At 38.9% G+C, this 16990-nt stretch overlaps 1 protein-coding gene across 10 annotated transcripts in view; it reads right to left on the bottom strand.

The window, feature by feature from the left end:
• Positions 1–16990, bottom strand: part of KMT2A (lysine methyltransferase 2A) — a 74560-nt gene continuing 57570 nt past the window's right edge. For all 10 annotated transcript variants that reach the window (XM_023526613.1, XM_011386397.2, XM_011386398.2 and 7 more), the window contains 6 exons: positions 16259–16333; positions 5465–5639; positions 5199–5306; positions 4671–4754; positions 4118–4247; positions 1–3637 (listed from right to left, as the gene is read on the bottom strand). In XM_023526613.1, the coding sequence (XP_023382381.1) occupies positions 3362–3637; positions 4118–4247; positions 4671–4754; positions 5199–5306; positions 5465–5639; positions 16259–16333 (848 nt within the window). In that variant the 3' untranslated portion in view covers positions 1–3361. The remainder of the gene's footprint in view (positions 3638–4117; positions 4248–4670; positions 4755–5198; positions 5307–5464; positions 5640–16258; positions 16334–16990) is intronic.

Below are 16990 nucleotides of genomic sequence, written 5' to 3'. Positions count from 1 at the left end.
TTTTAAATCAGGGGAGCTGCATGGTGCTCACTGCATTGGCCGGGGGGTTTGACAGAGGCAAGCAGGGTGGTGGACTGGATCCCGGCAAAGGAGTCTGGTTGAAAACATATATAGCTGCCAGGGCTTCCCCCTTCTTTTTATTGGTCTAAAAAACAAGAGGGACTGTGCTGGAAGTGGTGGACGGTAACGAAGCCAAGGGACAACGTTCCGGCCAAAGGGTCAGCGCCATGCAGCTATTCTGGTTACACAGTTGTCACTGGCCACCAGGAAATGCAGCCACAACAGGTTCTAGCAGCAAAGCTGTAAGGGAGCTGGCTCTCTCACTGAGAACTGACCAGGTTTGCAGCTGTTACTCCTTAGGGATTTGGGGTGCCCCTTGGGGGATTCTTGGGAATGACCCACCACAGTTCCTCAGTTTGCACTTTTGTGCGGCGATTCCTTAGGTTACTTTCAAAACAAACTCAGAGGTGTTTTGGAGATAGCTATGCCATTTTTTGCCTTCTTTCCCTCTTGTAGGGAAATCTTAGCTCGTTCCCCAAGTTGCTGGCAGGTATGCTGAATTTTGGCAATGAACTCAAGGCTGAGCTGTAAGAGGAGGTTCTCATTTCCGTGGTTACAGTTGGGGGGTGGAAAGGCAAGGCAAACCATCTGCAGCTGGCAAGAGAAGGAAAGATGTGGGTTCCTCCCTTGGCCTCAGGGTTTGGGACTGGTAGAAAGAGAATGAGGAGGGGGCTCACAGTACAGCATGGCCTAGCAGGGCAGTAACTAGGTCTGTTTAGCTGAGTTTCCCCACTCCTTGACTGGCCTTTGGGTCTTTCTCAAGGTGAATTCATGACCCATCAGTGCATTAATCAGTTCAGTAACAAATGCAGCTTAAGGTTTTTTTTCTTTAAAAAAAAAAAAAAAAAGAATAAAAGGATTTACAAAAAAACCTCACACAGTGCAATAATAAAGGAATTCAGACACTAGTGAAAGCCCTAGGGCCACTGTGTCTTGTTCATGGGCAAAAGGAGGAAGGGAGGTGAGGTCTGGGTAGAGTGCTTTTCCCCAGTACCCTGCTGGCACTTCTCCATGATGACAAGGAAGTCTCTGCCATCCTGGCCACAGTGCTGGGCTCCCTGCATGACAATGAAAACAGTGACAATGTTCCAGCAAAGCCACTGGATAAAGTTCTTAAGGTCATGGAAGAACAGGGAGCCCAGGATGAAAGGCACAGCAGAGCCATGAGTCCTGGGGCAGAGAGCGCTGGGCTGAGTCGTATTGCTTTGCTAGACTTCCATAGGAACGGGCTTCTCCAGGAGAAAAAAAGGGTGCCCCGCCCTCTACTGGACAACACTGCTCTGAAACCTTGTGACTGACAGGCAGAGAAACATCTGCTTTGTGAGTGGTCAGACTGTGCTTCAGTTTCAATGGGCTGCCCCAAAAGAGGGCACAAAGGGAATGTGTGGTTTTTGCTGGTATGGGGACTTGGTGGGCAGAGGGAAAGGGAACGGGGTGACCTATGATGCAGATGGTGATGGAAAATGTCAGGTTGCCATTCAACTTAGTTGCTAACTCTGAAGTAGGAAAGACGAGCTAGTGCCAGAAAGGAGAGAGAGTGCAGAGAAGAGGAGAAACTGCTATTGAGATACGACTAGCCTTTTGAGGAGTTTCAATATGGGAAAAAGGGGAGTGACCCGATGGAGTTGGGTGACCTTCCTTTTCCATTTATTGTCAAAGAGCAAACCCAAGAAACGTTTATGTCAACAGGGCACAAACAAGCTACACATTAAACAACAAAAAGTACACCTCCCAGGAGGAAGCTGGGCAGGAAAAACCAGACTTTGTGTGTACAGCTGAATATTTTCTCTAACTTCATCCTATGAAAATAAAAAATTATTAAAAACCGATCTTCTTTTAAATTAGGACAATACCGCGATTTAAAAAATAGCCTTGTCGTAAGTGCTTCTCCCTATGAAGTGCTTCTCATAGAAAAATATACAAAATATATTTACATTTATAAAACCTTAAATAGTAAACTGTAAACAGAACAGAGTAAATCCAATGACTTAATTTAACAGGTTCAGGACACTGTCTTGGGGGAAGGAAGAGAAGAAACATTTGATCCTGTTTTGACCACATCTAAGGAGTAATCAGGGCAGTAGTGTCATTTAATTTACGATATCCATGGATTTTGTGTAGGTGGCAGAGTTCCCTCGATACAAGGTGGTCTATTACCCGAGTTTTGGGCCTTAAAATCTGATTAGTGTTGTGCCTTCAACTGGGCAGTGACCGTTTAAAAATTAAGTCTTCCTATGTCTTAAGGAAAATAAAGTTACTATGCCCTAGGCATGGGGCCCAGGGGTTATCCTGGTTGTGATACTCTGGCTGTTGCATGATTCAAATCCTATTTAAATAATCTCTTCCTCTTCTAAAAAATCATGCTACGTATATTTCTTTAAAACTCTCAGTGGAGCTTTATAAAAACTTCTCCAAATTCTGTCTGGTTATGGCCAATGGCTCCTGTCCACTTCCCCACTGGGAGTGCTTACAGGCTCAGGGAACATTTTTGTAGGCACATGCTATGCCCAATAGGGAGTGTCCTTGAGCAGGGAGTCACTTTTCCTACCACCCAGAAGAATGGGAAAGCGGTGGGATGAAAAACAGGGAAAATGAATAAAGTGGAGTGAAGAGAAGGAATGAGAGGGAAGCCGCTTCTATTAAGAAAAGTAATTGGCTGAGATAAGGCTCATGGGGATAATACTCCCGCTTAAAGCCCACAGGCTCAATGTTTGGTAATTAATTGGCACAACCCCAAGACAGCCCTTTGACACCAAAGGTGCTAAGAATCCTGTCTCCCAACCAGAAGTGAACTCTCAAGTGGGAGGATAGTAGGGAAAGCCACCAGACCTTCTCTGTTTGTTCAACAGACAGCTACAGGCTGGGCCTGGCTGACAAACTATCAAGTATCCAACCAACCCTATATTTGGGGCTTTGCCTGACTCCTTGCTTATAGTGCTTGGGAAAGGACCAAGGCAAGGAAGGCAACTTCTCTCTGAGGAGATGCTCAGGCCCGATCTCCCAACATAACTAATCCTCAATAGGCTCCTTCTAGGCAGGTCTGCTAGGGACCCCGTTTCCCACTTTTTAATGGCATATAATCAGAGGAGCCCCAGTAGAAAGCCGATCTCAGGCCTCTCTCCAGGATTATGATCACATGTATACTGTGAATATGGGACATAAGGGAGCTCAGCCATCATGGAGGAGGCCCCGCAACTGTGCCCACTCAATCCTGGAACTCCTAGCTGCTGGCAAAGGCCTTCAGCATTGCTTTGGATGGCCCTAGGTCCTGGTACTCCAACAAAGGGGGAGAAGAGCAGCTTTAGTTTAGGAACTTCCGGCATTTCTTGGCGCCACAGTTGCAGGGTAGCTTGTTGCTGGCATCCTCAATGGGGAACTTATAGTCATAAGTGAGTTCCTCCCCTCGGTAGATCTTGCGCATGGCAAAGATGACAATGTGCTTCTGTCCATCAATATTGATGACCCGAGAGTAGCAGTTAGGCTCACATGAGTGATTGATGAAGCGTGCAGCGTTTCCATGCATGGTGGCATCCACTACCTCTGAGTCATCAATGCGAAACATGTAGCAACCTATGCCCTATATGTGAAGGAGAATGGAGAAGAACACGTTATTGATTACAGCTTTGTTTTGAGAACATTTCTCAACCATTTTCTAATGTGACATAACTGCTGACTAACAGTTTCTTTTGGTACAATTTCCAGATTTCTTCCATCTCTTAAGATGCTTCCATGATGAAGTCCTAGATTGTTGGCACTAGACTACTGGTTTTTTAATGTCTCTGCAGGAAAGAGAAACCTAAAAATTGTGTTGCTATGTGCTTTTGATCCTGGGATCTACTCAGAAAAAAACCTTCAAAGAATATCTTTGTGTATTATTAATCCTTAGAGTGGATTATAAACTTTTACTGGGCCTACTACAAATTTCAAAGATGTTAAAAATGTTTTTTAAAAAAACCTATCTTTGAATCGATGTTTGATCCAGAGATTATATTTATAGGTGGTGACCATTTTCTACAATAAAACAAAAGAACTGGGAGAGTGAAAGTGTGAGACTCACCTTGCTGTCATAATACTTCTCTCGCTTATCAGTCTGGATGGAACGGATGACATTGCCAGCATACTCAATTACCATCTCACCTGCATCAATGTTTCTCTTACAAAAAAGACCACGACCATGGATGGGAGACCTAGGACATAAAGATAGACAAGAGATCAGCCACAAATTCTGCAGTAAGGTTAACTGTGTGAATACATGAATAAATGAATAAAATCTTTTGGTCTGTTAGTCCACCAAGAGGGCTAAACATTTGAAAAAAGAAAAAAATAACAATCTGGACCCACCTGATTTAAGTACATTAATTGTTCTAATAAATGGACAAGGATTAAAAATTTCTCCATTCCACAGCCCACTAGAAGTAGCAACACTGTCATGTTTATTATGCTAAATTCCTTGTTCAATGAAAGAGCGGCAGGATCCCAGGACATCAGCTTTAGTTAACAATATCTATAAAACCTCACTTACTGAATAAGGGAGGTCACTCCAGCATTTGGTCCTCTTTGATTTTGGAAAACTTCATTACTTTTCTGTAATTCTCTAATTTTAGCCATACCTGTAGACACCAACTGCCTCCTTGGAAGTCTTTTTTAAGTGCCGGAAACGCATGGGCATTGGCAGATCCATACTAGTTGCCCTCCTAAAGAGACAAGACACATTATTAATGAATTCTTTTCAGGAAATAATCGGTTTTGAGTCTTGGCTCAAAGGTTCCTGGAGAATATGATTACACTGTTCTCTTTGTTCAATGCCAAACATAACAAGTACCTTATAAAATTAGGCCAATTTTAATACATATAGCACTTTCTGACCACGATGACAATGGTAGTAGAGCCAAAGTTGACAGAGTATACCACAGTCAAAGAAAAGAAAATATATATGTAATAGTTATTTGAACTTCTCCTCTATAACATATTCTCTTTTTGCCAGCCAGCTACTGCTACTTCAATACAAACTGTATTTCAGTCTTCTTAAATGTTACCCAGGACATTCTGATCCCAGAAAAACCGCACAGTGCCCTGAAATGCTGGAGTACAGGAAAGGAAAGAGTATTTCTAATGTCCCCTCTCCATTCAAGACTCACCGAGCTGACTTCAGCTGTACCTCCTCTTCTTCCTCATCATTGGGGTTGTATTCAGGAGGCTGGCGATGTTTAGAAGCCAGGAAGTTAAACATGTCAAATGCCGACTTCCTGGAGCCAAAGGATTAGAAGATATTTAGAGAAACGCTTTAATAGATGCAGTGAAGGGCAGCATTAACACTGGAAATCTCAAAGGTCATGTGGAAAAAATATATCATTAGATAATAAATCAGGACCCAAAACTGCTTACAGAAAATGATGGCACTTGCCTCAGGTGGACTTCAGCCCTGGCTGAGCCATGAGGGTTCAAGGGTGGTTCATTGGCCTCTTCTGGTTTGTGGAAACGGAATTTGTAATTCCTACAATGCTTGGCACCTGAAAGCTGCTCAATCAGGAACACAACTGCATCATGTAGAATCCCCAGCATCCTCAAACCATTAACACCTGTAAGATCAAAGGCATTAGGGTTGTGAGGAGTGCAGCCAACAGGAAACTGCACAGTACTAAAATGCCTGTGCCAGAGAATCACTCTGCCAGAGGCTGCTCAAAGGTGACTTATATTAAAGACCAGCCGGGAATTAGCATTAGGTAGCCATTAAAATAATGCAGATACAGATCTATCAATATGGAAAACATTTGTGACAGTTTAAGTGAGAGAGGCAAGCCACCGAACTATGGATGATTTTCTATGTTCTATATGTACACAAAAATGGTCTATGTATTATTTCACTTCATGGTCCTAATGACCACACGAGGCAGGAGTTACTAGGTTTATTTTCAAGGTAAATTCTTTGAACCTAGGCTTATAGGTTCATAGAATTTAAATACCACACACCCAAGGACACATAGCTAGTGTGACAAGAGTTGAACCTTGGATTGTATAATTCCAACCACGATCCCATTTTTATAAATAGGTAATGGAGTACCTGGGTTCTGTAAGCTCATATTCACATAGGTGCCTCACTAAAATTCAAAAGGAATGTTAGTAAACCTCTAAAACAGAACCCTCTTTTGTGTTGTTATAGTAACTGTATGGAGTAATATTCTCAATAGCTGCTTTGTTTTACTCACCAGTCTCATGCCATTGATGAGCACTTCTTATTTCTTTTTACTTTACAAAAAGATTTATATTAGTCTGCTGGCACAGACAATGAAAGGCTTTCTGAAAGGACTAGCTTCTTTCATTAAATGGATGGGGCACAGTAAGAACCGCCACACTCTTTTTTGAAACTTAACAAATAACTAATATTCTTTATAGTAATTTTATTAAGTAAATAGTATCATTTCATTTACAAACATTGTTTTTGGTATTATTAATAGATACCAAAACAATAATGGTGTTCCTTGTGGACAAGATATGTACTTCATAAGCATAATTGTGTAAGATCACCTATGCAATTCCAACATTCAGTCTAAGTTATGAAGCATGTTAGAGATGCAACCTAAGTGTAATTTGAGGACCACATGCTATGTCTGAAAGGACAGCCATGTTAAAATGTAATCAATAGTGACTTCTGGGAGGGGGGACCCTATCTACCTTTTGTTATTGCAGTTGTTTGAATTCTATGTTTTAGGTAATTTTTCAGAAGAGGAGAAAGTTATTATTAAATGTATAATTTCTATTTCACTTAAGAGAATTTCAAAGGGAGATCATTTGGTTTCAGTGGCAGGATAAAGGTGTCTCCAGATAAGCAACATTCTTATGAACACAACTGTTGTTCCTATTAGAACTCAACCTAAGTATGTAACAACTACAATATAAGAGCTTAAGCCATAAGGCAATGGCAAACATTTTTTTTCTTTATAGCATAGATTTTCCCCAAGAATTTTTTTCCTAGGAGTTTTAGATTGCTGGAAACTCCTATGTAGAAAGAGACACTGAAAAACATACTTAAGTATATTTCACAAAAAGTTCATTTTAATACTTGGGCTATGTGTTCAACTATACATTCACAGAGGGCTTACAAAGAGATTAGGCCCTGTGTCAATAATGAGAAAACAAAGATGAATCATGCATGTTCTCAGTGAACTATTGGCAAAGGGAGGCGGATATGTACACAAACCATACAACATGAAAATATCCTATATGGGTAGAGTATAAAGTACTGTGGGAACTTTTATGAGGCAATAATCTATCCTGTTGTGGGAGATTTATTCATTCAACAAATATTTACTGAGTACCTATTATATCCCACACATTCTTTCCATCTCTCCACTGTGTCAGACAGAGCCTTGGGAATACAGAAGTAAACAAGGCAGGGAAGGTACCTGTATTTATAGAACTTTTATTTCATGGAAGAGACACACAATAAACACACAAAGGTATTCCTACTTCAGGGCTTTTCCACCTGCTGTTTCTTCTGCAGTGATAACTTTAATTGTTGCATGACTGACTTATCATCATCACTCAGGTCTCAGCTTTAATGTCACCTCATCAAGAGACTCCTTTCCTGACCACTCTATCCAGAAGAGGCTCCTCACTCACCTCTGTGTCACTCTCTCTATTTCATTACCCCATCACTGTATCTTTTTTGACCTTCCACTAGAAGGTCATAAGGGCAAGGACAAGATGACAGCACTGGAGATGGAGAATGATAGATAAGTTTTGGACTGGGTAACATAGTGGTCATTGTGGTTAACCCTTAGCACCCATTCTAGCCCAGATGATTTTAGTCTAAGCCAACCATGGGAATCCCAGTCCCCTTGGCGGTGACTAGCTTAGGAATGGGTATGGTACCAAGTTCTGGGCTGAGATGTGAGACGTCCACTTCTTGCTAACAAAAAGCCCCTTCTCTGAACACTGCCATGACCGACTGTGATCCTGGAAACCGCTGCAGTCATTTGCTAACAGCCTGAGGATGAAGCTTTACCAGGGTGAGCAAAATGGAAAGAAGGAAACAATCTAGGTTTTTATGACATTAAAAACTCCCATACTGATCAATCCTGATGCTTGCCCTACCTTTAGATTGTCTGTTATGTAAGATGATAATTCATCTTCCTGTTTAAATCAGTCAAGAGTTAGGGTTTCTGTAACTTGAGGCCAAAAGAATCCTAAGTGATAAGACAATAGGTATAGGGAAGAATGGACTAAAAAGGCTAAAGAAAAGATGTGACTTTTAGCAGAGTCTTGAAGGATTAACAGAAGTTTGTCAAGCAAACAAGAGAATTTTAGGTGCGAGGGGAGAAGATGGAGAGAAGTAGGCCAATCCTGGTAGAGGGAACTGCATGAACCATGGTATGCTAATGTGAAAGCATATATGATATAAGTAATAAAAATTACTTGGGGTACATTTTAAAAATTCAGCATTCTCATCTCCAAGACCAGACAGTGTGATTTAAGATACACTAATGGATCTGTAACAGTAAGTAGTAAGTGTTACTACAGAACAATGGCTCTCTTGGGGTGAGGAGAATAAGACCTGAAGCTGAACAGACGAGGCAGGGTGAATAAGACCTTGTTGTGTAAGGTATCCACAGACTAGAAACCTCAGCAGAGTAGGGCTGAGTCTGCTTCTACTCAGCAATTATATCCTAAGTGTTTAACACAGTACCAGACAGATTACAGGTGTTCAGTAAATATTTACTAATAACAAACATTTAAGGAAATTTTGTACCATAGTAGTAGTAGGCAACAAGAAGCAGCTTTTGAGGTACCTCTGGTGACACTGATGATTCACTATAAGATGAGATGGGAGATTCAAGTACCAGTTAATATTATAGGTTAGAGAGTAATAAAGATTATGCCTGAGGAAGGAAAAGAGAAAAAAAGGATTAAGACATATTTTGGGGTAGAATCAATCACAGTGACCACTGGGATATGAATGATGACGGAAAGGAAGGTTGTCAAGATTTACTGGATTTCTTCTGACCTGAGATATGGAGACAGTAGGAAAGAGGGTTGAATCATCGACGTATAATGTGAGCACATTGGAATGGCTGTGTAAACCTACCTAGTGGGAGAGTGAGAGGGGAACAGGCTGAGAATGCAGGAGAATCCTACCTTTAAAAAAAACCTTATTTGCCATCTGTTCTTTTAAAACTGAATATATTTAAATTAATTAGGTTTTTTAAAAAATTATAAATATGAGTGGCTCACAAGATGGCATAGAAAGTAGAGGCTGTGCACGCCTCTAGTGACCACATCAAAATTATAACAGAACTACAGAGCAACTAATATGCAGAGTCACCAGAGGTCTGGCTGAATAGAATCCCCACAACTAAGTCACCTCAAATAACGAGTCTCCTCAAAACGGCAGCAGGGCGGAAATGCGAAACGGCCCAGTCCCACAGCCGCATGTGGTGATCCAGAATCAGGAAGGCTATCATGGCAGCAAAGTCACATGAGCGAAGGGTCCAGGGTCCCAGCCAGACACTGGGATGCCCAGCCCAGGGTTCCATTGCCAGGAGGAGAAGTTCCTACAATCTCTGGCTGTGAAAACCAGCTGAGGTTGCAGCTGAGTGAGAAGGAGAGCTGTGGGAGTTGGAGACTGTTTCTCTTAAAGGGCCCACACTCGGCCTTACTCGCTGACATACTCGCTCGCTCTGAACTCCAGTGCTGCAGCAGCTGCTCCGAGGGTGCCAGGGACATACAGGGAGGCCCTGAGTTGTCAGGCTTCAGAGTGAGAGCTGGAGGGGCGACTTTCTCCCAGACAGAGGTAATTCAGGTAGCTCTGGAGGTACACAGGCCACAGCTGAACTCAGCCTGCAGCTAGACCCCTTCCAGGTCTGTGCCACTGGGCCCCACAGCATACCTACTACACAAAGCCACTCTACTAAGACCAGGAAACTTAGGTGCCCTGCCTAATACATAAAAACAGACACAAGGAGGCAGCAAAAATAGGGAGACAAAGAAGCATGCTCCACATGAAAGAAAAGAACAAAACTCCAGAAAAAGAATTTACCAAAATGGAGACAAGCAATATGCCAGATGCAGAATTCAAAACAATGGTTATAAGGATGCTCAAGAAACTTAAGGGAAAGTAGATAAACTCAGTGAGAACTCTAACAAAGAGATTAAAAACATAAAAATGGAGATAGAAAACATAATAGGGAGCCAGTCAGAAATGAATAATATGATATCTGAGATTAAGAGTACTTTAAAGCAGCGGCCAGGGGCTGATGTTCCTATGAGAATCTACTTACTGCCTGATGATCTGAGGTAAAGCTGAGACAGTGATGCTAACACTGGGGAGCGGCTGCAAATATAGATGAAGCTTCACTCTCTCGCCCGCTGCTCACCTCCTGCTGTGCAGCCTGGTTCCTAAGAGGCCACGGACTGGTACCAGTCCACAGCCCAGGGATTGGGGACCCCTGCATTAGAGGGAATCAACAGAGTGAATGAAGCAGAGGATCGAATCACCAACATTGAGGATGGGGTAGCGGAAGGCACCCAATCAGGACAGCAACAAGAAAAAAGAACTCCAAAAAATGCAGATAGTTTAAGGAGTCTCTGAGAGATCATCAAGTGTAACAACATTCACATCATAGGGGTACCAGAAAGAGAAGAGAGAAAGCAAGGAATTAAAAATCTCTTTGAAGAAATAATGATGGAAAACCTCCCTAACCTGATAAAGGAAATAGACATACAACCCCAGGAAGTTCAGAGTCCCAAACAAGATGGACCCAAAGAGGCCCACATCAAGACATATCATAATTAAAATGCCAAAGGTTAAATTCAAAGAGAGAATCTTAAACGCAGCAAGAGAAAAGCAATTAGTTACATACAAGGTAGCGCCCATTAAGGCTGTCAGTCAATTTCTCAACAGAAACTTTATAGGCCAGAAGGCTTGGCACAAAATATTTAAAGTGATGAAAACCCAGGACCTACAACCAAGATTACTTTACCTGGCAAAGCTATCATTTAGAATTGAAGAACAGAGCTTCCCAGACAAGAAAAAAACTAAAGGAGTTCATTACCAAGCCAATATTATAGGAAATGTTGGAGGGACTTCTTTAAGAAGACAAAAATATGTATCAAAAGTCTAAATAAAGAATGGCGATAACTACATATCAATAATTACTTCAAATGAAAAAGAAATGCTTCAATCAAAAGATAGGTGGCTGAATGGATAAGAAAACAAGACCCCTACATGTGCTGCCTATAAGACTCACTTCAGATTAAAAGACACACACAGACTAAAAATAATGGGATGGAAAAAGATATTTCACGATGGACCTAGAGGGTAGTGTGCTGAGTGGAGTAAGTCATATAGAGGAAGACAAATGCCATTCGATTGCCTGTATATGTGAAATCTAAAGAACAAAATAAACAAAAAATAGATATAAATTCATAGATCCAGAGAATATTTTGACAGGAGGCGGTTGTAGGGGAAGGGATTAAGAAGTACAAATTGGTAGTTACAAAATATTCATGGAGATAGAAAGTACAGCATAAGGAATATAGCCAATCATATTGTAATAAATATGTATGGTGTCAGATGGGTACTAGATTTATTGGGGTGATCACTTTATGAGTTATATAGATGTCTAATCACTATGTTATACATTGAAACTAATATTGTAGGCCAAGTATAACTGAAAAATTAAAAATTATTTTTAAAAACATAAAAATAACGCTCAGAAATAAAGTGAAATAGTACAGAGAAGTAAACGTTGCAATTCTAATTTCCCAGGTCTTATTCCTCAGAGGTAACACACACACACACACACACACACACACACACACACACACACAGAGACAAGTATCTAAAAGGAATCATGCTCAAACTAGATACATACTGTTAAAACTTGCCTTTTCAGTTAATTTACTTTAGACCTCGTTCTAAATTCCCCCAAATAAGGAATATTTAGGTTGCTTCCAGTTTTCTACCAACATGTTAGATGAAATAAACATCCTAATACATTTTTATGACTTGGTTGAGACCACTTATAGGATAATTTCTCAGAGTGGAATTGTTGGATGGAAGAGCATGTGACTTGAAAATTTTGATAGCTATTGCTCAACTGCTCCTCCAAATAGTTATATTAATGACATAAGAGAGAGCCCATCTCCTCCATCTTTATCTATATTATCTCCAAACTCTAAATCTTTAATGAAGGTGAAGACAGTTAATTATGTTTTAACATGCATTTTTTAAATTATGAGTGAGATTGAGTATCTTTTCATTGCTATTGGCCATTTGTATCTTGTGCGATATAAAATGCCTGTTGTGTCCTTTGCTCTTTTTCTAATTAAAAAAAATTCTGAAAATTTTAAAATATAGAACAGTACACAGGCTGTTATAATAGCTACACATGTACCTGTCACTTAAAATAAACAAGTGTTAATATTTTCTAATATATGCCTCAAATATTTTCCCTCTTTTTCTTCTTCAAACAAAAACAAAACCATAGATGAAGTTAAATTCTTCTAAGTACTCATTCGCTTCCCTTCCAAGGACCAATGTGAAAGGAATTTAGAGAGGTATGGAAAGATAGATATGGAAAAAAACAGAGTTAATGGAGGGTTTCTACATCTCTTAGATTAGTTTAAACCTTTAATGTTCACTTGAAACAACTGTACTAATGATGTTTTTACACTGTCTAAATTTAATCTGAAGTCTAATAGCAATGAGAAACTTTCAACTTTAAGAAGGAAGGTATAACAAAACTACAATGTGATACCATTTCATACTCACTGAGATGTCTATAATAAAAAAGACAGACAGTAACAAGTGTTGGCAAAGATGTGGATACTGGAACCATTGTACATTGTTGGTGGAAATGTGAAATGTAAAATGGTGCACCCACTTTTGAAAAACTATTTGGCAGTTCCCTCAAAAAGTTAAACATAGAGTTACCCAGTAATTCTACTCCTAGGTATATACCCAAGAGAACATGTCTATACAAAAACTTGTACATAAATATTCATGACAAAATTATTCATCATAGTCAGAAGGTAGAATAAACCCAAATGTCCATCAGTTGATGACAATATAAAGGAACGAAATACTAAAAAAACCATATGTGAAAAACCCTCAGCAAATAACATACTCAATGATGAAAGACTGAAAGCTTTTCTTCTAACATCATGAACAAGGCAAAAATGCCTGCTTTTACCACTTTTATTCAACATAGTACTAAAAGTTCTAGTGAGAGCAATTAGGTAAGAAAAACAAAAGGCAGCCAAAACAGAATGAAAGAAGCAAGATTGATTATCTGTTTGCAGATATCTCATAGGTAGAAAACCTTAAAGAGTCCACAAAACAAACAAACAAATAAATTCAGCAAAGTAGCAGGATATAAAGTCAACATGCAAAAATCGGCTGCATTTATATACAAATAATAAACAATCTGAAAAGGAAATGTCAAAAACAATTCCATTTACAATAACATCACAAAGAGAAAAATACTTAGGAATTAACTTAAGCAAGTAAAAGACTTGTACAATTAAAACTACAAAACACTGCTGAAAGAAAATTTTAAAAGATATAAATAAGTAGAAACACATCCCAGGAAAGACTTAATATTGTTAAAATGTCAATACTACCATAAGCTATCTATAGATTCAATGCAATCCCTACAAAAACCCCAATGACCTTTTTTGAAGAAATAGAAGTCATCCTAAAATTTATGTGGAATCTCACAGGACCCCAAATAGCCAAAACAATTTTGGGAAAAAAAACAAAAACAAAACCAAAAACACACACACACTGGAAGACTCATATTCCCTGATTTCAAAACTGACAATAAAGTAATCAAAACTTTGTGGTATGGCATAAAGATAGACACATAGACTAATGGAATAGGATAGCCAAGAAACAGACCCTCACATATTTGTTCAAATGATTTTTGCCAAGGGTGCCAAGACCATTCAATGCGGAAAAGACACTCTTTTCAACAAATGATGCTGAGAAAACTGGATATCTATGTGCAAAAATACAAAAGTTTGACCCTTACTTAACACCATATATAAAAATTAACTCGGAATGGATCAAAGACCTAAATTAAGACCTAAAACTATAAAATTCTTAGAAGAAAACATTGGACAAAATTTTAATAACACTGGATCTGGCAATGATTTTTTTGGTTTGACACCAAAGGCACAGGTAACAAAAAACAGACAAACTGGACTTCATGACAATTAAAACATTTTGTGCACCAAAAGACATTATCAAAAACTGCACATTAAGTATATTAGGATATATAAACATTTACTTATGTGTAAATATATAAATAGCTGTCAATGTCAGATTCATTATTTTAATTAATCCTCAGAACAAAATTTGAAGGTTGCATAAATATCTGCACTTGACACATAAGAGATTGAAACCCAGAGATGTTAATTAGCTTGCATCCAATGTAATACTGATAGCAACAGGGCAGAGACAGAACCTGAAGTCAATTGTCTCTGCTTCTAGAGCTCATGGTTTCTTACCACCATTCCACATGACAGTAAAAGACATGGATAAACCAAAGAAATATTTGTCTCATTGGCAAAAAGAAAGGACTAGGCTATTCAATTTTAGAATGAACACTGAGTCAAAATGCTGGTTTCCTCCAGTAGAATTTTACACGTTATCAGTAATCAATTCAGAGCAACTACTGGACAGGTGGAGAAGCTGTGTATAGATTTAATTATAGTTTACTCAATGACCACCACAGTTGGACGGAGCAGGACCTATGAATCATATTTCCTTGCTCCCCAATTATCTCCCTCACCAATCTATTAAAAAAAAAAAAAAAGGGAAAAAGGAGCGGGGAGGGGAAAAAAGGACACTGTCCACAGTGCAAAGGTAGCCTATGAATGGAAGAAAATATTTGCAAATCATATATCCAATAAGGGATTAATATCCAGAAGATATAGAGAACTTCTAAAACTCAACAACAATAAAAAACAAACAACCCAATTAAAAAATAGACAAAGGACTTGAACAAACATTTCTCCAAAGAAGATATATGAATGAGCAATAAGCACATGAAAAGATGCTCCACATCACTAATCAGCTGGGATGTAAATAGAAAACTATAGCCATTGGGATGGCTAATAGAAAAAAAAAAAAAATCAAAACAAATATTAGTGAAGAATGTGGAAAAACTGAAACCCTTGTGCACTACTGGTGGGAATGTAAAATGGTACAGCTGCTGAGGAAAACAGTATGATGATTCCTCAAAAAATTAAATTACCATATGATCCAGTGATTCCACTTCTGGGTATAGAAGCAAACCAAGTGTCCATTAATGATCAATGGATAAGCAAAATGGGAAATAATATTCCACGTACAATGGAATATTATTCAGTCTTAAAAAGGAAATTCTAACACGTGCTTCAACATGGATGAACCTCGAGGACATTGTGCTAAGTGAAATAAGCCAGTTATAAAACGACAAATACTGTATATTCTACTTATATGAGATAATTTGAGTAGTCAAAATCACAAAGACAAAAAGTACAATGGTAGCTGCCAGGGGCTCAAGTGAGGGAAAGGATGGAGAGTTATTGTTTAATGGGTATAGAGTTTCAGTTTTACAAGATGAAGAGTTATGAGGATGAATGTAATGGTGATGGTTGCACAAGAATGTGAATGTATTTAACTGACCTGTACACTTAAAAATGGGTAAAATGGTAAATTTTACATTATATGTATTTTACTATAATAAAAAAAATTATTTGTTAAAAAAGAGAAATGAAGTACTTATGCAATATTACAGCAGAGAGAAATTTTGAAAGTATTATGTTAAATGAAAGAAGGAAGTCACAAAAGGCCACATATTATACGATTCCATTTATATGAAATATACAGGTAAATCCATGGAGACAGAAAGATTAGTGGTTGCCAGGGGATGGGGCTGACAAATGACTGCCAATGGGTATGAGGTTTATTTTAGGGATAATGAAAATGTTCTGGAATTATACAGAAGTGTTGGTTGCACAACTCTGTGAATATAGTAAAAGCCAATGAACTGTATGCTTTAAATGGGTGAATTGTATCGTTTATATTGCAATAAAGTTGTGGAAAAATTATTTAAAAGGAAAAAAAAAGTTTGTGCAATCAACTCTGTAACTTAGAACAAGTTACCAGAATATTCTGAGACAGGAAGAAAATGACCACTCTAGCCATTACCTGCAAATGAGAGCTGCTTTAGGCGGGCATTTGATCGAGCTTCCTGGACTTTATCTGTCAATGACTTCCAGGCATCTGTTAGGAAATAAAATATTCAAGCAAACATCTCTTAACACCAATGGTGTGTGCACAAGCATTGTGCTTAGAATCTCTACAGTCTGAAAACATATCTTGCCAGAACAGTTTTTTGTTTTATTTTAAATCAGTTCAGTGCATAAGAAAGAAGCTAAGAAGGTGCACTTACTCAACAGTGTTTCTTTCTGTTTGAAAGGATGCAGAAGCAGTAAGGAGATTCACACCTTCTGAAAATGGCCCCTAAAACCCCAAAGCATTCACATCCCTTGATGATAGTCTGATTCCTAAATCTGAATGCTTGAATTATATTCCCTGTATCCTTAATTAATACAATACTAGCATTAACAATTTAACCAGAACTATGGGGAGATCATACAACTAGAAAACTTTTACAATCCCTTCCAGCTCTAACTTAAGATTCGATGATCTCTTACTGTCTGTTCGATTTCTTACCACTACCTCACACTTACTATGTCTTATGTGGAACTCATGCACTCAAACTAGTTATATCTTTGTTTTCCAAACATAACTTTTTTTTTTAAGTCACCCGGGCCTGAATCTTCAGAGTCATCTTTGACTCTTCTCTCTCTAATCTCCATACCAAGCAGTCATTAAGTGTGTCCATATTCCTTACCTTTCTTTTCCTACTGGAGACGG

The sequence above is a fragment of the Pteropus vampyrus genome, unplaced genomic scaffold (assembly GCF_000151845.1).
Source record: "Pteropus vampyrus isolate Shadow unplaced genomic scaffold, Pvam_2.0 Scaffold1395, whole genome shotgun sequence".
Lineage (NCBI taxonomy): Eukaryota > Metazoa > Chordata > Mammalia > Chiroptera > Pteropodidae > Pteropus > Pteropus vampyrus.
This window is presented reverse-complemented; position numbering and strand designations above follow the sequence as displayed.